The sequence below is a fragment of the Salvia miltiorrhiza genome, unplaced genomic scaffold (genome assembly GCF_028751815.1).
Source record: "Salvia miltiorrhiza cultivar Shanhuang (shh) unplaced genomic scaffold, IMPLAD_Smil_shh original_scaffold_233, whole genome shotgun sequence".
Lineage (NCBI taxonomy): Eukaryota > Viridiplantae > Streptophyta > Magnoliopsida > Lamiales > Lamiaceae > Salvia > Salvia miltiorrhiza.
This window is the reverse complement of record NW_026651507.1, coordinates 213,623-240,038: the sequence shown is the minus strand read 5'-3', so window position 1 is coordinate 240,038 and position 26,416 is coordinate 213,623. Positions and strand designations below refer to the sequence as shown.

Genomic DNA, 26,416 nt, shown 5'->3' with positions numbered 1-26,416 from the left:
TTGCACCGGACACTTTGACCTAGCCTACCTCTCCGGTCCAATTTGAGAAAGTCGTCGGTGAGCTCCATCCGGACTAGCGTCGTGCAGCAATGAAAAAAAAATTCGAACACTTCGTGACGATAAGAATATGCTGCTTCATAGAAGACCGTGGCCACTGTCTTCCCATAGGGCGTTAGATTCTTCAACAGATGGTGATAACACAGTCCATGGAATGCATTTGGATACACGGCTTGAACTCCATTCCGAATACTTTTATGTTGGTCACTCACAATTAATAAATCTTCTGGAGGATTGTAACACCGCCGTAGATTGTAGAGAAAATAAGTCCATGACTCATCGTTCTCTATTAGACCGAGGCCAATTGCTAGAGGAAACACTTGATCGTTCTCATCCTTTGTCACAGCAACAAATAACACTCCTCTGTTCTTTCCCTTCAAGTGGGTTCTGTCTATTACAATCACCGGTCGAAGATACTGCTCAAAAGCCCGAGGGCAACAAACATGTGGCAGAACACTCCCTCACGAGTCGTCTGCAAATCATAAACAGTCCCTGGATTACATTGTTTCAATAGATAAAGATACGATGGAAGCCTCACATATGACATATTGAAGTCACCATACGTTCTCTCTATCGCATGCTGCCTAGTTCTGACTGCGAAGCAATATAGCATTTGAACGTCATACTTACTACGCATCTCAGCAATCATCTCCTTTGGCCTCAAAACAACCTTCTCATCGATTAATTTTTTGGCAAAATAATATGCAGCAACCTCGCCACTCACAGACCGTGCTGTAGTAGCACGATTCAAATCCGCCTGACATGTGTGATCCAATGTCAACTTAGTAATTCTCCAAAGAGTTGCAGCCTCTACTGCACATAATCTAAAAGTGCAGTTCTTCCTACCACTCTTGCATATGTACACTGCACGAGAATCTGTAGAACGATCGGTTGCAAACTCTAGATAGTGCTCCAAATGATAAATTCCTACAGCTATCCTCAACTCTACTTTGGATCGAAATATGGCCCCTACCTCGAGCAGTCCGTAGGCTATTGGATGATACTCTTCTCACCCCAACTGTAATATGCTTTCAATGTGCGGAAATGGAATATCCCAATCGCGCGAGCCATGTTCATGCTCAACATTGCTTGCAGTCTGATAATCCGATGAAAAATGTCGCAACTCATTGCGACGATCTTCCACATCGTCTTCAAATGTAGACTTTGCTTCATCTTCCTCATAATCCTCATCGAATACATCTTCATCATCTTCCTCATGATACGACATTCTTTGATCAAGATGTACAGCCGAGGTACATCCTCTCATAGTATTGCGGCTCACATTACTATCGGGGCCGGAAGAACCGCCTTTCTCAATCACATAAACTTCTGGATCCTCTCTAGGATCTGCTAACCATCGAAGCAACTCCATATGCCCCCTCAATAGAACTTTTGCTTTAATACCATTGATGTTTGTGACGTACCATAACGTATATTCGGTCTCTTTTCGATCTCCCAAACCCTCTCTAATAAGATCCACGAGGTTAGCACGATTAATTGTACCGGAATCGATATACGCAACAAAGAATTCCCCATCTATATATGTTGATCGCTCCCAACGACCGCCATGATGTATCATAATACGTCGCCCCGACATCTGAAATTAACAAAATGTAATATAAACAGTCAGAAAACCATTAAAAGTACCTTAAAACATGGACTGCCAACCCCACGATCGCAGCACACCATCATGATCACGATGGCACTCACGATCGTGTCCACGATCGTGAGTGCCATCGTGACGACGATGGTGTGCTTCGAACATGTGGGCTAAACCCTAATAACATGACGTCGAAACATAAACTCTAATGTGTCACATATTTGAAACAAAATAAACAATATTCATGATCAACATATATACTTGCATGAGATCAAAACGTTCAAACAACGAAACAATCATAAAGCCGTTTTTAGAATGTTTTTTCACGTTTTTTTTTTTTTCATATTTCGTGCTTTTGAGTAGTAGACGGAGGAACAAAACATACATATCGTTATATGAAGCGAGATGAACGAAGGAACGTCGCCTCTTGATGTTTTCTTCTTCCTTTATGGTTGATCTTTGGATTTCTTTGATTAGGGTTTTGGTTTTAATTCGTGGTTCTTTTTGCTTTTTTCTTTGGTTACAAATGAGAAGCTTAAGTTTTGTTTAAACAATTACAAGCTTCCACAATTATTATCACCAACAACCTCTTTATCACGAAAGTTATTCCTAGTCTCAACCGAAAAGATTCACCAAATCTGCACTTCATTAATGACATTCCGGAGTTCACGGCGATCATGACCACGTTCGAGCCATTTATCGTGAGCTTCCATCGTCCCCTTGGCCCGTCGTGCCCACGGGCGGGGGCAATCGACCGTCGTGGGCACGATCGCGGGTGTCAACGGGCACGATGGTGCGAAGAAACGACGGGCACGATAGGCACGACCGCGCGCTCGCGGGGTGGGCACGTCAGCGGCGGGGTGGGCACGTCGGGGGCCTCGTCGTCCAGGGTGGGCACGATGGGGGCTTGGGGCGGGGTGGGCACAATGGCTCGCGTGCCCACGATGGGCACGATGGTCGTGTCCACCATCGTGCCCACGTTGCACACAACAGCTCGCGTGCACACGATGGTCGTGTCCATCATCGTGATCACGATGGACACGACGGTTGTGGCCACGATCGTCGCCATCGTGTCCGCGATCGTGGACACGGGTTTGGTATACAAAAGAGTTAAAAAAACTTATTTTAGTCCTTTCACAGATTTTGGTATACAAAAGAGTTAGATTTAAAGAGGAGCTAAAAAAACTTATCTTTTTAAAATTTTTGTATTTGTTTATTAGTTTCCTCATATATCATTAGCATAATGAAAAATAAGTAATATTCTTCATTTGCAGACCATGAATATTAGAATGTCGTAGAAATCTCCATAGAGTATTAGAATGTCGTAGATTATTTTTATTTGCAATATATCATTAGCATAATGAAAAATAAGTAATAAGTAATGATTCTTTATTTGCAGACCATGAATACTAGAATGTCGTAGAAATCTTCATAGAGTATTAGAATGTCGTAGAAATCTTCATTTGAGGCAGTAAATTGTACTCCCTCCGTCCACCAATTAAAGGCCTAGGGGAAAAAACACGGGTTTTAAGAAAAAGTGTATTTTTATTAATTGAGTGGAAAAATGGTCCCACTTTTTAAGAAAAAGTGTATTTTTATTAGTTGAGTGGAGAAAGGGTCCCACTTTTTTTGTAAAGAATCTTTGACTTTTTTGATTAAATAATGAATAAAAACTTACCAAAAATATGTAGGCCTTGTTTTTGTGGACGTCCCAAAAAGGCAAGTAGGCCTTGAATTGGTGGACGGAGGGAGTAAATTATTAGAGCATCCACAGCGGTGGGTGCGATGGCCGGATCGAACCCGGCCTATCGCACCCACTGCCATTGCCGCTCCTGGGTGTGATGGGGGGGAGGCGTTCGTTCGCACTCGAGGTTTGTGGGAGTGAAGGAGGGGGCGTGTAAACACGCACCCCTTTCCGAAATTAAAAAAATAATAATAATAATTTTAACGGTCATTTGACCGTTGCCAACGGTGTTCGGCCGATTTTTTTTTTTTTTTCCTTTTTCACCTATATATATATCCCCTTCAATCACAAACACTACATCCACCAATTCTCTTCAACTCCTAAAAAATGTCTTCATCCACCAATTCTTCCTCAAATTCTTCATCCGACAAAGAAGTTCATGTCGATCCCGCACAACTTCCTCCTCTTTCCGATCCTACTCAAGCCCCCGATTTATTTTTTATGAGATGTGCTGTGAATTTTATGCAAGTAGCAAGTTCATATCGGTTCGATCCACCTCCACCACGCCCGACGAAAAAGCGGGCAGTGGTTCGTCGTGACCGTGAAGGTGGAGCCGAGCGCCTCCATCGCGATTATTTTGCCGTCGAGCCTGTTTATGGGCCACAATTCTTTCGCCGTCAATTTTTAGTTGAATGAATTTTATGTTGTTAAAATTGAAGTTGTTTAATTTAAATTGAAAAAAAAATAAAAGTAAAAAGAAAATAAAATTAAAATCTATTGCACCCGGGTGGGTGCAATACCATTGTGGAAGTGGCTGCAATAGAAGTGGGACCCATTCTATTGCACCCACTGTGGGTGCAAGCATTGTGGATGCTCTTATTGATTCATTAATTGAACTTATTCTTTTAGTTGTATTGACCAACACAATGAGTAACACAACTTCTTTAGTCATATTAAATTATCAACAAGCGTTTATAATTTCGTAATCGTTAATTAGAACGTTCAACTTTTTTCCACAATCCTCAATATAAACTATGTTCATAAATTGGGGAATTGGGGCACAAATCAAAAAAAAATTCAGAAAAACAAACACAATAAATTAAACACACTAGCTTTAAATTTTTAAATTAAATCTAAATCACTTTTGTGTTTTGAAATAAAAAATTACTATTTATTACCAACCGGACAGAATTTCAACATTTGGAAATAATTGTTTCATGGCGAATAAAAAACAATAAGAAATACCTAATAAATTTACACTCTTTTTTTGAGGAAAAATAACTCGACCGGCTAATTACTAAATTCAGCTCAGGAATCATGAAATACCCTTCTCATAGATTATACATAATCTCCGAAGTCTGACATGTGAATTTATTTCATAAATCATCACAGCAAAATAAAAGAATAGAAAAATGCAAAAATAAGAAAACCACGTAAAAAAAGGAGCAGCTCTCATACTAGAAAAAGATTTTCCACATGATAATTATCAGAATAGCGTATATCGCCTAAAAATTAGGCAGATAATCACAAAGCCAGTGAAAAAATCAACAATTTTGCAGAAATAAAAATGTAAAATTTATGTAATGATAAGATAAAAGAGGAGATCAGAGGTTTGGAAAGGGTATCAGTCAGGGTTAGTTCAGAAACACGGACCAAATAATGTAATCATCATTTCTCCTCCACAATTTCAAAAAACAAGGGGGGGGGGGGGGGGGGGAAGAAAAAAACAAAGTTGGAAAATAGGGAAATAAATCCAAGTGAATTAGGGGAAGAGAAATCATCAGAGACTTAAATACTAGGAATCATGGGAAATATTCCGATCATATTGTTGCAGTTATTTTTCTCATCAGATGATTTCGACAATGAAACACGCACGCATCAATTAAAAAAATACGAAAAGAACTGAATAAGTCTGAGAAATAGATAAAATTATGGCAGAAGACGAAGAGATGAGAGAATAGGCGGTAGCTGAAAGCGAAGAAGATGAGGTTGAAGTGAGAAGTCAGCTGAATATATAGGGAATGAGTGGGAGAGGGAGAGAATTGTTTCAAACCCTAAAATATGTGGGATTTAAAAGGGCTTTGTTTTGATGGGCTAGCCCATTAAGATTTTTAGTCCGTAAAGCTGCATATGTGTTAATTGGAAAAGCAATAAAAATTACGACGCTTAGTAAATTTAATCATATATTTTTAAAGCTTGTTTGCTGATTAGGTGTGTTACGTGTAATTTTGCTATCAAGAATCTTGATAGCAATCGGGCCAGCCCACCGAGTTTTCGGGCTAGCCCTATCGGGTTCCGGGTTAGTCGGATGCGGGTTAATCGGGTTGGAGATTTTTTCGGGTTGTAAATCTTCAATCCTAACCCTAAACTTTCGGGTTTCGGGCTAGCCCATCAGGCTAATCAGGTTAAAGATGTAAAAATAAAATTATCATTTGTATTTTATTATTCCTAATGATCTAATGTATAATGTATAAAATATACATAGATATTAAAGATATAAATTATATAGCAAAGCATGAAATGCAAAAATATAAGATATTCAAGATTACATAAACAAAATTATATTAAAATGAGATAGTAAAATTTAACATGTATCAATGCACTAGAATCAATCTGGATTATTACTGAATAATTAGTGGATTTGCCATGCATGTCTCATTGACAGAAAAAAAAAAAAAAAATTGGTATCACTTTAAAATGAGATACTAATAATTAATTTCTAACTAATGAGATACTAATAATCAATTTCTACAAAAAATCCGTAATTAATTTCACTTTTTTTAATGAAATTGCACACACACATATATTCTAACTAATTAATTTCACTTTTTTTTTTAATGAGGCTACATATATATATATATATATATATATATATATATATATATATATAGGGTCGCATTCTATGGAGACCACTTCTTATATAGAGAATGAAGACCAAATCAAGGCCATTCATCTCAATCCAATCAATGATCCAGATTATTTCCTGATTTGATTTTTCATGTAATTAAATAATGGTTAATTGCATTTATTTAATCCAAAAAGGGCAAAAACATCCACTCAAATCCACGAATTATGGCATCTGGTTGAACAAATCCCGAAAATTCACCTTTTCCAATTTTGGGACCTAATCTGTCAATGAACATAATAGGTGAACATTAGTATGTTCATTGTTTTCCTACGAACATTTTGACGAACATCAGTATGTTCATTGGTTTTTCTACGAACATATTTACGAATATCAGTATGTTCATTGATTTTTCTACGAACATATACAACGAACATCAATATGTTCATCGGTGTTTCTACGAACATATTGACGAACATCAGTATGTTCATTGATTATTTTCTACGAACACTTCCTTGACGATATGCAGATCTGCAGATCCGGCGGCGGCACGGCGCGACGGCCGCCACCACGAGCGTTCACCATCGCCGTCTTCATCGGCTTCACCCTGACGACGCCGGGGCAGCACAGCCTCGAGAATCCCTCCGCCTGGGGATTGAAGAGAGATCGAAGGGGGTGTCAAGATTTACGACTTAGGGTTTCGGGTGGGGGCGGCTGATATTGATCGGTCAAGAGAGGAGAGCGAGGGCGGTGGCCATGGCACTTGGTGGTCGCCGGAGATCGGAAGAAAATAGTGCAGATTTAGGGATCTAGAGTTGAGGGCGAGCGGCGGTGTTCGTGGCTCCACCTGCGACGGCGGCCATTACCAAGGAAGGAAGGGACGATGATTTTGAGGAGAGTAGGACGGACATGGGGGAGCGGCGCTGCTGGTCTGGCGCGGCTTCGCCGGAAAAGAGACCTCCATTGTCAAGTATATGAGAGAGAGAGAGATAGAGAGAGAGAGAAATGAATCAGACGTATTTGTTTAGATAGAGAGAGAGATGAGCATTTAAAAACGTATGGATAGAGAGAGAGAAATTAAAATGACCAACTTAACCTTCTAGCAATAAAATAAACGAAAATTATAAAAAAAAATCAGCCAAATCAAGACCGTTGGATATTTTAGAATCGACGCACAGGATTTGGTCTTCATTCTCTATATAGGGGAGTGGTCTCCATTGAACTCTCCCCTATATATATATATATATATATAAGCAAATACCATAGATCTAAACATAGCAGAAGTTGTAACTGGATGCATCGGTCACAATTCCGTCAACCCACCGGGCCAGCCCATCGGGTTTCCGGGCTAGCCCTATCGGGTTCCGGGTTAGTCGGGTACGGGCTAATCGGGCTGGAGGTTTTTTCGGGTTGCGATTTTTCAACCCTAACCCTCTAATTTTGTCCGGTTATTCGGGTCGGCCGACGGATTTCGGGCTGCATTGACATCCCTAATCAAGATGCCTTTACCGAGCAATATTATGTTCATTTTGATATATTAAAAAATCTGCAAGGGGTGAGAATTAACACGTGTAATTTTTTTTTTAATGCTGTTGAGTGTGATACAAAATTGTTTACATTTGAAAAATAGATACTCCCTCCGTCCACGAAAAAGAGTCCTATTTAGGGTTCGACACGAGTTTTAAGAAAATTGTTAAAGTAGGTATAAGTGGAATAAAGATACAATTTGTAGGGATAGTATTAGTACAAAAAAGTAGAATAGAAGTACAATTTTAGTTAAAAAGTGGAATAAATTAAAGCATATAAAGTTGAAAATGAAGAAAAAATATATAAGAAAATGAATAAAATTGAAAGTTGGGACATAAATTAAATATGGTACACTTAATCTCATTTCGTTTCGTATGTCTAAAATCTAGTATGAATTAAATGAAATCTCATTCTCTTTGATACACTCTGTTTATTCCCATCAAATTACAACATAAAAAAAATCTCACAAATTCAACTAGAATATAATTTATTCAATTCTACACCAACAATCATTTCTTCCACTCTTCCATCAAACTCCATGCATCAAACACCTCTAATCCGCCGCGACGCCGCCGCCGCCAACCCCGCGGGGGCAGAAAGTCACGACATAATCATCCGACGGGCAGTTGACGAGCGGCGACGGCGCGTCGAAGGCGTAGCTAAAATACGCCGGGCACGCGCGCTTGAACAGCTTGGAGTACTCATTGGGCCTGCACGTCGCCGGAGTTCCATATTGATTCCGGCAACAGAACTGATCGAGATCGAAGGCCAAGCAGGCGCTCTTGCACGCCACCACCTCCCCTCTCCGGTTCCTCACCTGCAGTTCGTCCGGGCACGCCGCCTTCAGATCCTTCACGCAGCCCGCGATGCCGCACTTGGCGTCGGAGGGCCGCGTCGCCACGGCCACGGGGAGGTTGTAGCCGTCGACGACGCTGACGTCGTAGAAGCTCGGCTTCCTCTTGTCGGCCTGCAGCGTGAATTCGACCAGGGTGGCCGGAGGGAGGCCGATGGAGCCGCCGCACTCGAGTTTGCCGGCGCAGTCACCGGTTTCGCAGGCGGGTAGGTGGTTGGAGGCGTCGAAATTGCAGCCGGTTCGGGCCCAGATCCGGCCCGACCAGTCGCCCGGGGATTGGAATCTATGGGTGCGGCCCGGTGGGAGGAGGAAGCCGCCGTCGGCGAGGACGGGGTGGCCCTGGTTGGGGGCCGTCGCCGGCCATATGGGGAATGGGCATTTGTTGCTCACGTAGAAAGTGCATGCACTTGTTAATTGGACATGGCCTGCGAGGATTAAGTTGCAATAAATACCTCATTTAATTTGACGTAAAAATTAGAAATTGTACATTTAACTTGTAAAATAATTGTAATTAATATTTCACGTAATTGTTATTTTGTGATCACGTAAATACATTGTTTATACGTTTCAAATGAGATTCCAACTCAATACTTTTTTTAGAGCCAAATACTTCATATATATGTGAAGTACAAGCGATATGCACGTAGTTTTTAAGTTAAATGAGATTTTTATTTGATCCACACACTAAACTACAAAATACGTTACTTTTATGTTATTATTATTATTATTATTATTATTATTATTATTATTATTATTATTATTATTATTAATTTCATATGTGATGTGCTAGCTGAATTTAGTTATACGAGATCACACAATAGTAATTTATCAAAAGATGGAAAACTAGTTAATTGTTTTTCTTTTTTAAATTATAAGACCCAACACCTCTCATAAAAAAGAGTCTTTAGGTTTAAGTGCCTCAATTTTGCCATTAGAACAAGGCCTCGTCGGCAAAAACAAGTTAATTGTTAAAACACAATAGTTAGACTTTACTTTGGCCCCATCTTTTGGCCAAATTGAAAAAAATATTCGGATCTTTAAAATATGCGAAGAGAAAATTGCGATCTTTTTAAAGAAGTTGTAAATATGGCTCGTGACAAAATTTTTGGTGCTTAAAAGAAGACCCAATAAAACTATCTTTTATAAATATATATATTTTCAACCTTTCGATAAAATGATTCTGCTATAAAATAGTTCAGCTCATCTTTTTGATACCGAAAATTTTACCTTGTGCTATACATATTTGCAATTTTTATAAATAATACCTTACGATATAAATGAATATTCCCTCTTCTCCAAAATTTCTAAATACAAAAAAAGGTATATCAAGTCACCAATCAAATTGATAAACTAATTAATCTTAACTCGAAACCAATATACATAACGTTTCATATATGAAACAATAAATAACTTGATTTTCCCCAATTAATTCTCTTAAGAAACGCTTAAAAAATTCCAATTATATACTCAGAATTTAGTTCTGATAAATGATTTCACGAACACTCAGGAAAATTTTCACAACAACTTTAAAATGTCTAAGTATATTATACACCCTAATTATTTATATTGATTGAGTCTTCATGATATTAATCACATTTATAGTTATAAAAATATATGTACAGCGCGCATAGAAAAATAAAAATAAAATTAAAAATAAAAAGTCTCCATTTTTTTCTATATATGTGTGTAAAAGATATACATATTTTTTAAATGGAGGGATGAAGGACATATATATAAATTAAACATAAATACCGCAATAACAATATAATTAGACGAGTAAGTGATTATAATTACCTGATGAGATGAAGAGGCAAACGAGGGCAATAAAGGAAGCTGACAATTTCATTTTTGTTGCAACTAAGCCGTCGGTTTAAGCTAAAATGCAGCTCACCTATATATATGCACACAAATATGCCAACAACTTTTGTGGATAATTATTTGATTCTAAGCCAAGTTTTGAGGTTGAAAATCTTCTACGACAAAGAAAGTCCAAGAATCTCTTTTTAATTATTTGCCTTGATTATTTGTAGTATAAATTAATTAATAATGTTATTGCAGTTAGAGAAGGCCGAGACGCATTAGGTGACAGGAAATCGACTTTGCTTTTAGGTTCGCAAATTACCTCATTAAGCCAAGTGTCTTTCTTCATTCCATCTGCCAACCATAACTTTTCACCTTAAACAGCAGATTTGTTTTTTTTTGTTTTAAATCACCCACACGCACACTAACCTTATTATTATTATTTTTTAATTACGTATACTAACTTCTTTGGTGATTTAAACTCGCTAGTAATTTAATTGTTAAATTGTAATGTTGCTCATTTTTATTACGTAGGTATAAAAATGTAATCTATTACAACTATATATATATATATATATATGTGCACTTCAGTGAGATCATGAGTACAAATAAAGCAGTATACACTGATGAATAACGATATTAAAAAAATTGATAAACTTTCGCTCCCTCCAGGATTCGAACTCAGGTAAAAAATTCCGTCCTCTAGATAAATATCAGTCATAAAATACATGAAATCAACAACCACAAATCAATCTAAAATCTCACCATCTCACCATATATAGAGGCATAAAATACATGAAATTAACACCCACAAATCAATCTAAAACATATATATTCTCTTATCGCTCAAATATTCCTTATGGACTATATATTAATTTACAGGACCGGCCCTTGCATTGGGCCAACGGGCAAGGGCCTAGGGCCCCAAAATAAGTAAATAAAAATTCTAATGAGTCTATTTTATGAGTGGCAAGTGCTACAAATATGTTTGTCAGTTGAAATACAATTGTTTGGTGAAATTTTTGAATTTGTTAAAGTTTCAAATTGATTCCCTATTTACATATTGAAAATTATTTACTAGTTCAGTTACTATAGCTTGAGCATAAGGAATTTTTTAAAATTAAAATTGATAAAATGATGTTTGCATTCTAGTACTATGTCAAGAAAGATTATATAATAGCAATTTTATACACTGAATATGAGGTATTAGAAAATTAAAATTTGATCTTTAAAAAGTTATCAATGATTTTGCTACTTAACATGTTAGAATATCTAATTTATTTCTATAATTATTTAATTATTATTTTATGATTTATTGTATTTTATCATTATTGTTACAATTATACAGATATCTCAAGTTTGCTACAAAATTCTTAAAGTTTTAAATAATTCTTCCACCTTCTTATATTTATGTTTAAATTTATATTTTGGGTGGTAAATTGTTAATGAATGTTTCATTTCATCACAGTAATAATTAGTTCTCATAACTACGTTTTAAAAATATTTAATTTTTATTATGAGTAAGAAAATATTGTACTATATTTTTTAAGAATACTTTAACCTAAGGCAATTTAACAATACTTTTTAGAACATAAAAATAGAAGGCAATGTAATAGTCAATTTAACAATACTTTGTAGGACAGAAAAATAGAAGGCGATACTTTTTTTATTAAGAGTAAGAAAATGTTTTTAATTTTAAATAGTCAATTTAACAATACTTTTTAGAATCGAAAAATAGAAAGCAATTTAATAATTACGCCAAAATGTTAAATCGAAATTAAAACATAAGGTTTTCTCTTTTTTTTAAATGCCACCTAAAATATTTTTAAAATACCACCTAAAATATAAATCTATATACTATATAAAGAACCAGTTTAACACCATCTAATTTACCGTCATTTATCTAACAGAATATTCCTAAAATTAACGGCCGTATGTAAATATTTCTCTCTCTATTCAGTTTTTACACAACGCATTCTCCCCCTTTTACAATCCATAACTACCATGTTATTTAGATGAACAACCCACTACGCCAATTAGCAAATAAACTATAGCAACCCACTACTGAAAGTGATAACAAACTGCTATAACATCCAGATTTACAATTTATAAATATCAAATCACATTCATTTACCATTTCACACTTTTCTCTACACTTCTTTTCTGAAAAAAAATTACACAATTCGAAGCAACCCACTGTTTAATGCTCTATAGGTATCAAAGATTGCTCCACTAAATCATCGGTGTTCTTAAGGAATTGCAGCCGAAAAAACTCAAACACAAACTCACAGGATCACAACTTCTAAGCATTCAAAATTCGTGGATGGAGAAGGAGAATGAGAAGGAAAAAGGAACGTTTGAAGGCATAAATGAGTTACGTGTTAGCTGCTGCTTTTAAGGCCGCATGGAGGAGCCGAGGTGGAGCTACAGGAGGCCGGAGAGACAGACTTCTGTGTGACTGAGCAGTGCTGCAGTTGCTGTAGAAGGTAGGATGGTCCGTACGGCAATAAGTGATAGGCAAGAGAGACCAAGTGAAAGAGAGGCGGAGAGAGCGATGAAAAAGGGTGATGTATCGTGTTGCGCTGCTGCCAAAGAAGGTGCGGCGGAGCTGTCCGTGCGGCGACGAGATGGCCGCAGCAATTCTAAAAAATGGACACGAAAAAAGAATAGCAGGGAAATAAGCGTGAAAAGTTAAGAAGGGGAGCGGCGCCGCCTACAATTTGGGCGTGAATAATGAGTCCAGATTAGGGATTCATTCTTTTATCGTATTTTATAATGGATTTAAATTAATTGCTAGACTTAATTTATTATTATATTCTTTAATTGTTGGGTTAAATTATTTTGTGATTCTTTATTTATCACTGTACTCTTTGTTTTTGGGCCAAATTAGTTCTTTAAATGAATTTGCTTTAAATTTATGTTTTCGTTCATACGTTTTGATGTATTTTATTTCGTTCATATAAGGAGTATAATTTTTTTTACTTATTTATATAAAATTTAATATTTTTGTAAGAGATGAAAGAAAAAAGAGAAAAAAATGGGGAGTAAATAGGATAGAGAAAAAAAATTGAAACTTTAAACACACATATATTATTCATTTTAAATTTATTTCTAATTTGGGATGTAGATTGAATGTTCTTTTATAAATAAAAAAACATATACAATATAAATATATCTATATCTATATATCTATATATAATATAAACATAGGAGTTTTTTACCTCCAAATTTTCTCTCTCCTCTCACTTCTTTCCTCCAAAATTTCTTTCTTATTTTTTCTATTTTAATTTTATTCAAAAAAATCGTTAATTTCGATTTGTGAAAAAATATTCAATTCCAATGTTAAATTAAAAACTATTATTTTTACTTTAGAGTAATAAATAAATTTGAAATTAATAATTTATGATCGTTTAAAATGTCAAAATTAATTTTTGTTCGCTCTCATTTATCTCTAATTTGAATATCATACTATTTTTTCATTTGTTTCCATTTATTGGGGAATTTTTTTTAGTAAATGTCATTGTTTACCTTTCAAAAAAGTCTACATGGTTGTTTAATTATAATTATGCATATGAATTATTTATTTATTTATATAAACATATTTATTATTATATCTTCCTTTTTATACTATTCGTATTTTTTCTGATCTTTAAATTTGTTTTGGGTTGTTTAAATATAAACTTTTAATAATAATGCAGTTTGAATTTTAAGATCTCAATATTGTAATATTAAATGACGACTATCAATTTTGTTATATTGATGGTTTAGTATTATTTGCTCAAAATGAGATTGACTTACATGATTTGTTTTATAATCTATAAATTTAATTATTATTATACAATACTCATTAAGTTGATAATATAATAATTATACATTATTTTAAATCAAATACTTATATTTAAATTGACACTCCCTCCGTCTACGATATTGTTTCTACTTTGTGAACGGTACAAGTTTTAAAAAGTGGTGAATAGTAGTGAGTATTGTTGTTAGTGGAGTTTGGGTCTCATTATTGTTGTGAATGAAGTTCGTGGACCATACTGCTATAAATGGAAGTGAAAATAATATTGTGCACATACTAAAATAATAAAAGTGGAAGGATATCATGGACGGAGTGAGTATTATTTTTTTATTATCGGTTAATCTAATTCATAAATAATGACACTTTGATATTCTTACATAATTTAAAATTTTAAAAATAAATAAATAAATCGTGACCCGTGCATCGCACAGGAGGACGTACTAGTTAAATATAAAATGTGGAAAGAATAAGAAAAAACAGAGAAAACGTCGTTTTGGAGTGTTTGGGGCAGCTGCGAGGTTTAATTAATCCGGTCGCCTCCGCCACCCTCGCCTCTGCCCGCACAGCGCTTCCGCTGAGCGCTGCAAACAGCAGGCAGCCCGCCGCCGCCCTCCGTCTCCGTCCGCAGCTTTTAAGCAGGTAAGCGAGACGGCAGACCTATAATTCTTTTGCAGCCCTAGATTAGATGCAAAAATAAAAGGAATATTTTTTATGGACATAAGAAAGCTTCTAAAAGCATCGGCCGAAGCGAAAAACCTCAAATTCGGCAAAATCATCCACGCCCATCTCATTGTTATCAACCAGATTTCACGAAACCGCGTGATCGAGAAGAACTCGTTGATCAATCACTATTCAAAATGCGGTGATTTATTGAGTGCACGCGTACTGTTCGACAAAATGCGCAAGAGGAATGTCGTTTCTTGGGGTAGCATGATGTCCGGGTATTTGCAGCATGGATACGCTCAGGAAGTTGTGGAGCTGTGCAAGCACATGGTTAAAGTTGAAAAACTAAGCCCAAATAAGCACGTGCTGCCGATGGTTCTTTCCTCGTGTTCCAGCTGTGGATTGCTGGATGAAGGCGAGCAATGTCACGGGTATGCATTTAAGTCTGGCTTGATATTTCATCAATATGTTAAGAATGCACTTGTTTACCTGTATACGATGTGTTCTCATCTGAAAGCGGCAATGCGAGTTCTTGATTCGTCTCCAAGATTGGATCTTTGCACCTATAATATTTTGTTGAATGGGCTTTTGGCACAGGGGGATATGAACGAGGCGTCTTGTGTTTTGCGTAGGATGATTGAGGAATTGGAGTGGAGTAGGTGGGATGGCATTACTTGTGTTAATGTTTTCGGTGTTTGTGGCCATCTTAAGGATTTGATATTGGGAAGACAAGTTCATGGAAGATTGTTGAAGATTGGTTTGGATCATGATTTGTTCGTGGGTAGCGCCACAATAGATATGTATGGAAAATGTGGCGATGTTTCATCGATGAGAACTGTTTTTGATGTGTTGAGAGCAAGAAATGAGGTCACTTGGACAGCTGCTCTAACTGCTTATTCGCAGAATGAATGGTTTGAAGAAGCGCTTAAGCTGTTTCTAGAAATGGACCGTGAAAATGTTGTACCAAATGAATACACATTTGCTGTGCTTTTGAACTCATGTGCTGGTTTGTCGGCTCTTGGGTATGGCAGTTCATTACATGCACGCGTTGAGAAGGTGGGGTTGAAGCATGACACTGTTGTTGGTAATGCTTTAATTTACATGGCTTCAAAATGTGGGCTCATTGATGATGCACATAGTTTGTTTGAGAGCATGTTAGATCGTGATGTCATATCATGGAATTTGATGATAACTGGTTACTCATGTCACGGGCTTGGCATGGAAGCCCTTGGTGTGTTTCAACAGATGTTGAGTGAAGGGAAGCAACCGAGTTATGTAACTTTTGTCGGGGTGCTCTCTGCTTGTAGCTTGTTGGGGCGAGTTGATGAAGGTTTCTATTATCTGAATCATATGATGAGAGAATACAGCATTGAACCCGGGTTAGAGCACTACACCTGCATTGTTGGGCTTCTTGGTAGGGCACGTAGGCTAGATGAGGCGGAGAAGTTCATTAGATCAAATCCAATAAGACAGGATGTTATTGCTTGGAGAACCTTGCTCAATGCTTGTCTCGTTCATCAGAACTATGGTTTAGGAAAGAAAGTTGCGGATATACTGCTGGAGATCGGCCCAGATGATGCTGGCACGTGTATCCTGATGTCGAATATGCACGCCAGAGCCAAGAGATGGGATAAAGCGTCTGCTGTGAGAAAATTGATGAGAGAAAGGAACACAAAAAAAGAGCCTGGTTTGAGCTGGATAGAAATTAGAAATGATACACATGTCTTTGTCTCGGGTGATACGAATAATGTGGAGTCTGTTCAAATTCGTGAGAAGGTGAAGAAATTGTTGGCTGAGATTAGAACTCTGGGTTATGTTCCAGATATTGTCACGGGGCTGCACGACGTGGAGGAGGAACAGAAAGAGGATTGGCTCAGTTATCACAGTGAGAAACTGGCCATAGCATATGCGCTCATGAAATCACCTCCCGGGGCACCCATTCGTGTCATGAAGAACCTTAGAATGTGCGATGATTGCCACTCTGCAGCTAAATACATCTCAAAGTTCACGAATAGAACCATAATTGTAAGAGATGCAAACCGGTTTCATCGTTTCAGAGAAGGTTTATGCTCGTGTGCTGACTACTGGTAAACAAAGTCCATCTAATTCATATGGTTGGAGATTAAGGGGGACTTGGTCTACTATAGGCCTTTTTTATACTATAGTCCTTTTTTATCCTGCCATGTCCCGGTGGAAGATGTGGATTCCTTAGTTGTTTGGAAGCAGCTTTCGCAAGTAATGAAATCCTCGTCCCACTACATCCTCGCCCCACCTTCAAGACTCTGGCAGGCTAAGGTCAGGTGATGGAAGAAGAAAACATAGCAATAAAATTGAGAAAATCATGAACGATTGGCTGGAAAGAGTGAGTGACCTTCCTGACACGATCCAATTGTTTATTTTTCGTGAGAGATCATTAATGATTCTTGTTGGATTTAGGTTTCAGAGGACGAAGCCAATCATCATTGATCACGGGCTGTATATGACCAAGAAGACTGATGTGATTTGGATCACACAGAGGAGAAGTGCGCCAACTGCTTTCAAGCTCTTTACAGGTGTGTACCAATCCATTGAATCCGACTTCCGATTATGTGATTGTACTTGTTTTGTTCTTTGTGTGTGCAAGTGTTGCTTGTTTTGGTCTGAAAGAGCTTTTGGAATCTGGTGAAGATGCTTCAGTTTTTTTTCGTTCTTTGTGTGTTCAAGTGTTGCTTGTTTTGCTATCTGTTCTTGGATTCGTTTTGGTATTAGCTGGTTTATGAATTGAATTGGTAGTACATGGTTGATTATGTTGTTTGGTTCAGCAGTCTTCTGCATTTCAGGAAGGATTCCTTTGAGCTATTTATCGATCACCTTGAGTGTAGGGTCAAATTTTTGGTTTCCAACTACATTCTTCCCATGAACAGATGGCATGCGCGGCATCTTTGCATTTGGCAGCGGTAGATGGATTTTATTTTTGAACAGATTTTTAGATGCTATGCCTCGTTTTACAAAGGGGTCTGCTGCTGCTTACGATTGAGTGATTCGACGGTAGACTTCAAATTTTGATGCTGGTCTAGCCATGTCAAGAATTTCCTTTTAAGCATGAGATACAAGTTGAGGTCTATGTCGTGGATTATGAAGTTTGAGATGGTTAGTAATTATGCCTTTTTCACTGATGCGTTAAGAGTGGCATTCTTATCGTTTTTCTTGGGTATTTCTGCTTTGCCAGTTTTTACCTTTTTGTGGTCGTCTATTGCTTTGTAGCTTTGCATTCATTTTTGTTTTTCCGTTGTAATAGACGAGTACTCTTTTTCCTTTATTGGTGTTTTTCCCACGAGGTTTTCGGTTAATGAGACTCCGGCCCTTAGTTAGCGTCTATGTGCTTTCAAGGGTTTATTAGATTACTTTTTCTTTATAAAATTTTTCTATTTCAACTTCTTTTTCATGAAAACCTAAATATAGAGGTTTAGTATCTTTCTGTGTTGGTTTTGTTTTCTTTCCAAAACTGCATTTTCTTGAATTATCAGTTTACGGAAAGGAGAGATTATATGATTATGGATATTGAAACTGAGTTTTGAATGTTATGAATCTTATGTAATAATCTTAGGCTGCGTTCTCTTTGTGGGAAAAGGATGGAAAACAAATAATTTCCCTCATTTTCCATCTTTTTCATGTGTTCTCTTTGTTAGTCAGGAGGGAAAATTTTCCCGGGCAGCCCCTTTTCTCATATTTTCATCCCAAACCATGATAATATTATCATAACCTCCAGGTGTGATAAAATTTTCCTATGATGTATATTTTTTTGATCTTTCAATTTTACCCTTCACATTGAGAATGTCAGTGAGTGAGTCTTATTCGGATCGAAACCATTAATTTTTTTTCCTTTAATTTTACTCCCCACCCCACGCATTTTTTCTCGCCACCTCCACCCACCCTCCCCTACCCCACGCCCCCACCCCCACCATCCACCCCCAATTTTTTTTTTTTTTTTTTTAAATTTTTCTCGCCACCTTCACCCACCCTCCCCTACCCCACGCCCCCACCCACTCCCTCCCCACCACCCCCCCCCACCCCCACCCCCAAAATTTTTTTTTTCTCGCCACCTCCATCCACCCTCCCCTACCCCACGCCCCCACCCTACCCCCTCCCCACCACCACCCCACCACCCCCAAATTTTTTTTTTAAATTTTTCTTGCCACCTTCACCCACCCTCCCCTACCCCACGCCCCCCACCCCCTTTCCACCACCCCCCCACCTCCCAATTTTTTATTTTTATTTTTCTCGCCACCTTCACCCACCCTCCCTACCCCACGCCCCCACCCACCCCCTCACCCCCAAAAAAATTTTTTTTTTAATTTTTTTTTCTCGCCACCTCCACCCACCCTCCCCTACCCCACGCCCCCCCACCCCCCCTCACCCCCAATTTTTTTTTTTAATTTTTTCTCGCCACCTCCACCCACCCTCCCCTACCCCACGCCCCCACCCACCCCCTCCCCACCACCCCACCCCCCAATTTTTTTTTTAATTTTTCTCGCCACCTTGACCCACCCTTCTCTACCCCACGCACCCCTCCCCACTACCCCCCCCTCCCCAACCCCCAAATTTTTTTTTAAATTTTTCTCGCCACCTCCACCCACCCCTTCCTACCCCACGCCTGGGGTAGGGGAGGGTGGGTGGAGGTGGCGAGAAAAATTTTAAAAAAAAAATTTTTTGGGGGTGGGGAGGGGGGGTGGGGGGGTAGGGGAGGGTGGGTGAAGGTGGCGAGAAAAATTTAAAAAAAAAATTGGGGTGGGGACGGGGGTGGTGGGGAGGGGTGGGGGGGGCGTGGGGGTAGGGGAGGGTGGGTGGAGGTGGCGAGAAAAAATTAAAAAAAAAAATTTGGGTGTTGGGGGGGGATGGGGTGGGTGGGGGTGTGGGGTAGTGGGGTGGGGTGGAGGTGGCGAGAAAAATTAAAAAAAAAAAAAAATTGGGGGGGAGGGTGTTGGTGGGGGCGTGGGGTAGCGGGGTGGGGGTGGAGGTGGCGAGAAAAATTACAAAAAAAAAATGAAGTATGTCATAAAATAAAATTGAAAGTATGGCATAAAATAAGTAAGTCAATAATAAGGGTAATATTGTCATTTAACAATTTATCCATCATTTTCCCACAAAGATGTGTATAGAATAAATGAAGTATAGGATAAAAAAAAAATTCCATCAAAGAGAACATGAGATAACAAGAGTGGAAATGATAAAATTTTCCCACCTTTTCATTTCCATCATTTTCTCATGATAATTTTACAACCAAAGAGAACGCACACTTAGTCAAATTGTATTACCAATTAAAGATCTAGCATAAGTTCATCAAGGTACTAATTATTTGTCTCTGGTTATTCTTATTCTTGCCATGCTCAGCCTTTGCATCAATTATTTTTTTAGATTACTTCAATCAATTGATGTTTATGCCTATTTTGGCTGATTCTTTTCTCGAATGTTAGTTCTATATACTCCCCCCGTTCCATGAAGCATGACACAGTTTCCTTTTTTATTTGTCTCACGAAGCATGACACGTTTCTAAAAATGGCAAAAAATTTATCCTTTATTCACATTTTCACTTTTTCACCTACCACACTTAACACACAAAATATCAATTTCTTAATTCCCGTGCCGAAAAGAACTGTCATGCTTCATGGGACGGAGGGAGTATTTTCTAGTGTGATTTTTTTTGAAGTTATAAGTTACAAGAGGTATTTGAATACAATCAATAATGCAACCCGTACGCAGACGGGACCTCAACACCACACAACTGTGGGAAAACATCACCGCACGCAGGCGAGCTGCACGAAGGCGAGAGCGCCTTGCGTGTGGGACCAGCAAACAATCAAACAAACAATAGTACATCATCACCTTAAAGTGGGAAAGTATCGCCGTCAAGCGAGATCGAACCCAAGACTTCTCACAAAGAAGAGTCTTTGGGTGTCTCAACTTTGTCACTAGAGCAAGGCCTCACAGGCTAGTGTGATTTCAACTATAATATTTCAATGTTCAATTAAATTAACAATGAAAGTGTCAACCAAGTTTTTATTCATTTTTTTTTAAATGTGAATATACATCAATGTTAGATTCAATTAAATAAAGCGTCATAAAATATAAAAATATGAGGCCATCTATAACTAATTGGTTTAATGTGGTTAATGTCTGTTATTATGCATCATTAAATGATGTATATATATAGCATTTAATTAATCTAAGTTCATGGGTTACGTGTTGAGCACTTGAGCTTCTCCACTATCTATTTAAACCGTCGACTTTTATGGTGCAGCGCCCATAAAAACTTAATATTGCTACAACAATTGGGTCATTTAATACTCTTCATTGTGCGGTCTCAAAAAAAAAAAATACTCTTCATTTTGCAAAATAAATAAATAAATAAAATCATTTCTCTACCCGTATAAAAACAATAAATAAATAATTTACTTTATTTAGAAAACTAAAATGCAAATTCAAATCCTTAGCTACAAGGAAATCAGAGATTAAGAAAGAAAAACATTAAGAAAAAAAGTTGCGTGGCCGTATAAATTTTTAAAAAGACTAATTTTTGGGACGAACAAAAAATGAGTAGGTGAATAATTCTGCATGAGAAACATTGTCCAATATTGAGAATGTGTGGATTGAGTGTCTATTTTGGAGAATAAATCCTTTTTATTTTAATTTTATGACTATAAGTACTACGTACAAAATGCTAAAATAGAAAATTAAGTTATACATACTGTATTAGTATTTAGATTCTTTAATAGTCACAAATCAGGTCAACTTTCAACAATTATGGCAACCTATAATTAACCTAGCTCTAAGAATGTTCACGTTTTTAGAAACTAGGTGTGTTTTTAATTAGGGCCATAAATGAGTCGAGTCGAGCCGAATACTAGCGAACTCGAGCTCGACTCGTTTAACTATTCAGGTGTTCGAGCTCGGCTCGGGCTCGATTCAAATTTTCATCTTACTGTTCGAGCTCGGTAAGTGGGTCTCGTGTGATACTCGATAAATCGAATTCGAGTTTGAGCTCGAACTCGGCTCGTTAGATAATTGTATACATGATTTTCGAGCTCGAATTTGTTAAAAATATAGGAAAAACTTCTTAATTAATATGTTATTTGAACTCAAGCTCGTCTCGTTTAAGGCTCGTGTACTAACTTGATTAAAGGCTTGATCAAAGGTTTGCGAACAGGCTCGCAAACATGTTTGTAAACAATCGAATCTGAACATGTTTACGAGCTTAACGAGCCGAGTGCTGTCAGCTCGAGCTCAGTTCGATAATATTATCGAGCTCGAAAGATCTCGACTTGTTTACTATTGAATCGAGCTCTAAACGAGCTTTTTTCGTGTCGAATTTCGAATAGCTTGCGAGTAGCTCTGCTCATTTATAGCTCTATCTTTAATTACTCAAATAGTAATATGATTATATATTTGTTTTCGAAACCATTAATATAATTATATTAAATAATTATTTTTACATGACGACAAACTATGATTGGAAAAGCGGATAATAAATAACCATTTTTGAGTATATGGTCATTTTATAATACTACTATTTGAACATAATATGTTCAGACACAACATGGTCAAATACATAAAAGAATATTGTTAGTTTTACTTTTTTGTTTACTTTGTAGCTATTTTTGTAATTTTTTGTACCTTTTTTTAAAAAAATATTTATAAAAAACATTACAATGTAGACAAAACAATAAAACAAACTATTTTTTTTTTTGTTTGAACCAAAAAATTTAAATAATTTTTTTTTATGAATTTGACTATTTAATGTTTGGACGTATTATGTCCAAATAGCATTATTGGTTTTATAATCACTAAACTTTCCCCATTGTAAGCAGAAGCGTAATCGAGTTCGAACCGAAATTAGTATTATCAAGATTAAATTTCATTTATTTATCATAAGGTCGAGTTTGAACTTTAAATATTTATCGAACACTTCGAGGATTACGAACTTAATCGAGCTTAAAGAAACTTTTCAAATTTAGATTTAAATTTAAATTATTGTATTCGTAATATTTTGGATAAAAATTACTCCTTCTGTCTCACTTCAAATTATCCAATTTCTATTTTGTGTTGTCTTACTTCAAATGACCTAACCTAAATTTTGAAATAAAATTGGCCATTTGACACTATTTTTTGGGTTGTCCCATCATCACTTTACACATTTATCACACATTTCTTAATCTTCGTACTCAACTTTTTTGGATCATTTGAAGCGGGACGGAGGGAGTATTACTTTGTAATAATAGCTGACGTTAATTAATTACAAATTTAATATACTTATTACTGTTTGTAGTAAAAAAAAATAAGTTGTGAGTTGATAATTTTAAATTTTCATGCTAACTGTCTAACGAGCTTACTTATGAAGTAACAGCTCGAATATTGTTAAGTTTAAGTATAACGATAGTTTTAGTCAAAATTAACTGAATATCAAGTTATTCATGACCACAATTCAAACAAAGAAAAACACTGATAAAAATAAAATTTAGTAAGTGCGAACTTAGATATATATTTTTGTGGATTAATTAATACGGTATCCTAGTTTGAAAATCCACCTGCATTTTGATCAGACATAGATCTGATTAGGTATAACACTTGGATATTATAAATTATTTAAGAAAAACATCTGACTTTAATTTTGTTTTTTAACATGATTAGATTTGATCAGACCTATGATATGCTTCCATTACGATAATTATGAATTCGACAGCAACGGCAAAATTAATGAAGGATGCTTCGATCTATATTTTGGTTGGTGAGTTTTCTTTAAAAAAAAAAACTTTAGTAATATAATCTGGCTTTGAATTTGAAAATTTTGTCAGTTTTGATGTAATTAATGGCTACTGGTAAGTAGTAGTTGCTGAATTTCATGTTTGAAATGATCTAAATAAATCCATATTCTTCATCTTTTAATAAGAGATTTCCTACCTAATTAGTGTCCCCACATAATTTATAACTTTTAAGTATTGTTGTTTAATTAATACTATCAAAGTTCGCTTGATCATAATTTGAACTGTTTGCTTAATGTATAATCAGAGTTGTGTTGTTTAGATAGTCCTTTATGTCATCCTAAAGATAGGATTCAAAAGTGTGCGTGTGTTGACTTAGCTATAAGGTTTTGATGACCAAGATCTGAGGTTCTGAGTTCGAATCTTCCGTCGCACGATTTTTAAAAAATTTCTTTATTTACTTATATAATTTATCAAAACAAAAAGGAAGAAGAAGATGGGATCCAATACCCCATAAAGAGACTTGAACATATGCCTTATTGCAAGATAAAGAGACTTAATTTGGTGCATTAACTTTATCACAGACTTGAAACAATGCCTTATTACAAGATAAAGAGACTTTGGTGCATCAATTTTATCACTTGGGTTAGACCTGCTCGACTCATTGTGACCAATCGTCAAATATACTACTTTGATAATAATTTTTATAAAAGTAAAAAGTATCATAATATTATGAGATATATTTAACCTTTATTTCAAAAAATTAAAATATACAAATATATATACCTAATTTTGAATTTATCAATTCTAATAATAAATTATTAATTAATAAAAGTGAAATTAAATGATAAGAAATAATTATAAATTCCAATTGAACCGAATAAACTTTAGATAATGACGAATAAAATTAAATTAGAGCATACAGATTGAAATTGAGAAAAATAATATGAAAGAAAATTAAAAAAATAAATAAAAATAACATACAAAGTGAGACATCAATTGCGTGGTGCACTACATTTCAAATGTCTTCCATAGATAAAAATTACTCTCTTGGGCTCACTATAAAGTGGTAGGACCTACACCTTTTTATAAGTTATACTATTTTGCTATTTATGTAAACAAACCAAGTCACTTTGGTGGGAAAGATGAAGTATTTAACAAGTTATTTAACCAAGTCTAAGATATTTTTTCCACTTTTATCATTTTGGTCCGTTTATAATATCATTTTCACTTTTATTTATAGCAGTAGAGTCCACAAACGTACAATAGTGAAATTCAAACTCCACTCACAACAATGCCCACTGCCATCAAAGTAGAAATGACATCGTGGACACAAAAAGTATTTTTTTCAATAGGTTTAACCCCTACACATCTTTGTTAATAGTAAATATTTTTATAGTTTAAATATCCCAAAAAAGGCCATTACACTATAACAAGCTACTCCCTCCGTCCCACCTATCTTGAAACACTTTTCTTTTTAGGCATCCCACCTATTTTGAGATATTTTCTTATTTGATAATTTTTTACCCTTTATTCACATTTTTACTGTTTCACCTACACACAAAACATTACTTTTTTAATTTCTGTGTCTAAAAAAAAGGTATCAATATAGTCCGGACAGAGGGAGTATTTCACAATAATATTTTTTTCAGTGGGACTAACCCCTACAAGTAGGGATGTCACGGGTCAATCCACTGGGTTTCGGGCTAGCCCTATCGGGTAACAGGTTATTCGGGTGTGGGATAATCAGGTTGAAAAAAATTTCGGGTTAGAAATTTTCAACCCTAACCCTAAATATTCGGGTTTTGGGCTAGTCCATCGGGCTAGTCGGACTCAAAAATTTATTTTTTAAAAAAATTAACTAATATATTTCTTTTGACAATATTATATTTGTTATAAATAAATACACGCATAAATAAGTAACATTTCAACATCTACTTACATAATAATTAATATGCAAGTCTTAGAGATATAAAGATGTAGTAATATTTTTATTAAATAAGTATCATTTTATAATTTTTACATCTAAATATTTTATGTTAAGTATTAGATTAAAAATACGGAGAAGTGAAATGATGAGTATAACTTTTTAATACTGAATTTTTAATATTGAATTAAAATACATTTCACAAACATTTTAAAAAAAATTATCTTATTATTACTAATTTTCATAAGCAAGTAATCAAGTTGAAAATCAAATGACGAAAAAAATTTCATATAATCAAGCGAACATATTATTTTCGGGTAGTTCTATAGGGTTTTGGGCCAGCCCTATCGAATGTCGGGCTAATTGAATTATAATTTTTGTTGGATTGAAAATTATCAATCCTAATCCTCTCTAAATATTTTGACGGATTAATCCAACTAATTCACCGAGCTAAAATGACATCCCTATGTAGACGTCATTATTGATAGTAAATATTTTCATTGTTTAAATATCCCAAAAGAAAAGGCATGACACAATACTGGATTTACCCTTCGTCCCTTCCACTAAGGGTAAAGGAACCAAGAGATTCGTAAACATGTGTCAATATAAAATTCAATCTCAATGTTGATTTAATACTATCCAGATTTGCTTTTTTTTTTTGAAGTATCATGATATGTTTCGCGAATTATCTTATGCGACCGTCACACATGTTTTTTTTTTTTTTGAGAAGTATCATGATATGTTTCACGAATTATCCTGTGCGACCGTCACACAGGCGTGCGACGGGTCGACCCGGCTCCAAATTCATGCTCCTGATCCAGAACCCTGACTCATTTGGATTTGACCCATGCTCCCAATTATTACATTTGTTTATAATAACTGTTACTTTTTAATAAGCATAATATATGCATTTGTTCGCATAA

At 36.1% G+C, this 26,416-nt stretch overlaps 2 protein-coding genes and 4 non-coding genes across 9 annotated transcripts; 1 reads left to right on the top strand and 5 right to left on the bottom strand.

Annotated features, from left to right (window-relative positions):
- Positions 1-4,642: 4,642 nt before the first annotated feature.
- Positions 4,643-4,739, bottom strand: LOC131003620 (small nucleolar RNA R64/Z200 family). Its single transcript, XR_009094747.1, has one exon. It is a non-coding gene; the product is annotated as a small nucleolar RNA R64/Z200 family (small nucleolar RNA).
- Positions 4,740-4,788: 49 nt separating this feature from the next.
- Positions 4,789-4,875, bottom strand: LOC131003619 (small nucleolar RNA U54). Its single transcript, XR_009094746.1, has one exon. It is a non-coding gene; the product is annotated as a small nucleolar RNA U54 (small nucleolar RNA).
- A 66-nt stretch (positions 4,876-4,941) lies between these two features.
- LOC131003617 (small nucleolar RNA SNORD18) lies at positions 4,942-5,018 on the bottom strand. Its single transcript, XR_009094744.1, has one exon. It is a non-coding gene; the product is annotated as a small nucleolar RNA SNORD18 (small nucleolar RNA).
- Positions 5,019-5,116: 98 nt separating this feature from the next.
- LOC131003618 (small nucleolar RNA Z199) lies at positions 5,117-5,198 on the bottom strand. Its single transcript, XR_009094745.1, has one exon. It is a non-coding gene; the product is annotated as a small nucleolar RNA Z199 (small nucleolar RNA).
- Positions 5,199-8,024: 2,826 nt separating this feature from the next.
- LOC131003597 (thaumatin-like protein) lies at positions 8,025-10,516 on the bottom strand. Its single transcript, XM_057930126.1, has 2 exons — positions 10,361-10,516; positions 8,025-8,991 (listed from the first exon to the last, which is right to left on the bottom strand). Exons 1-2 carry the CDS (start codon positions 10,410-10,412, stop codon positions 8,267-8,269), a joined length of 777 nt encoding a protein of 258 aa, XP_057786109.1. The 5' UTR covers positions 10,413-10,516; the 3' UTR covers positions 8,025-8,266.
- A 4,126-nt stretch (positions 10,517-14,642) lies between these two features.
- Positions 14,643-18,248, top strand: LOC131003596 (pentatricopeptide repeat-containing protein At5g39680-like). 4 transcript variants are annotated; one of them, XM_057930124.1, is made up of 3 exons: positions 14,643-17,193; positions 17,268-17,383; positions 17,735-18,248. In XM_057930124.1, exon 1 carries the CDS (start codon positions 14,880-14,882, stop codon positions 16,920-16,922), a length of 2,043 nt encoding a protein of 680 aa, XP_057786107.1. In that variant the 5' UTR covers positions 14,643-14,879; the 3' UTR covers positions 16,923-17,193; positions 17,268-17,383; positions 17,735-18,248. The 4 variants fall into 4 exon arrangements, with proteins under 4 accessions (XP_057786107.1, XP_057786108.1, XP_057786105.1 ...); XM_057930125.1 differs by having other exon boundaries at positions 14,645-17,193; positions 17,693-18,248; XM_057930122.1 differs by having other exon boundaries at positions 14,645-17,193; positions 17,651-18,248.
- Positions 18,249-26,416: the final 8,168 nt, after the last annotated feature.

Coding starts and splice junctions, on each gene's coding strand:
- LOC131003597 (XM_057930126.1), bottom strand. CDS start 10,412: ATGAAATTGTCAGCTTCCTTTATTGCCCTCGTTTGCCTCTTCATCTCA. Junction 8,992..10,360: donor TTGCCTCTTCATCTCATCAG/GTAATTATAATC, acceptor TAATCCTCGCAG/GCCATGTCCAATTAACAAGT.
- LOC131003596 (XM_057930124.1), top strand. CDS start 14,880: ATGGACATAAGAAAGCTTCTAAAAGCATCGGCCGAAGCGAAAAACCTC.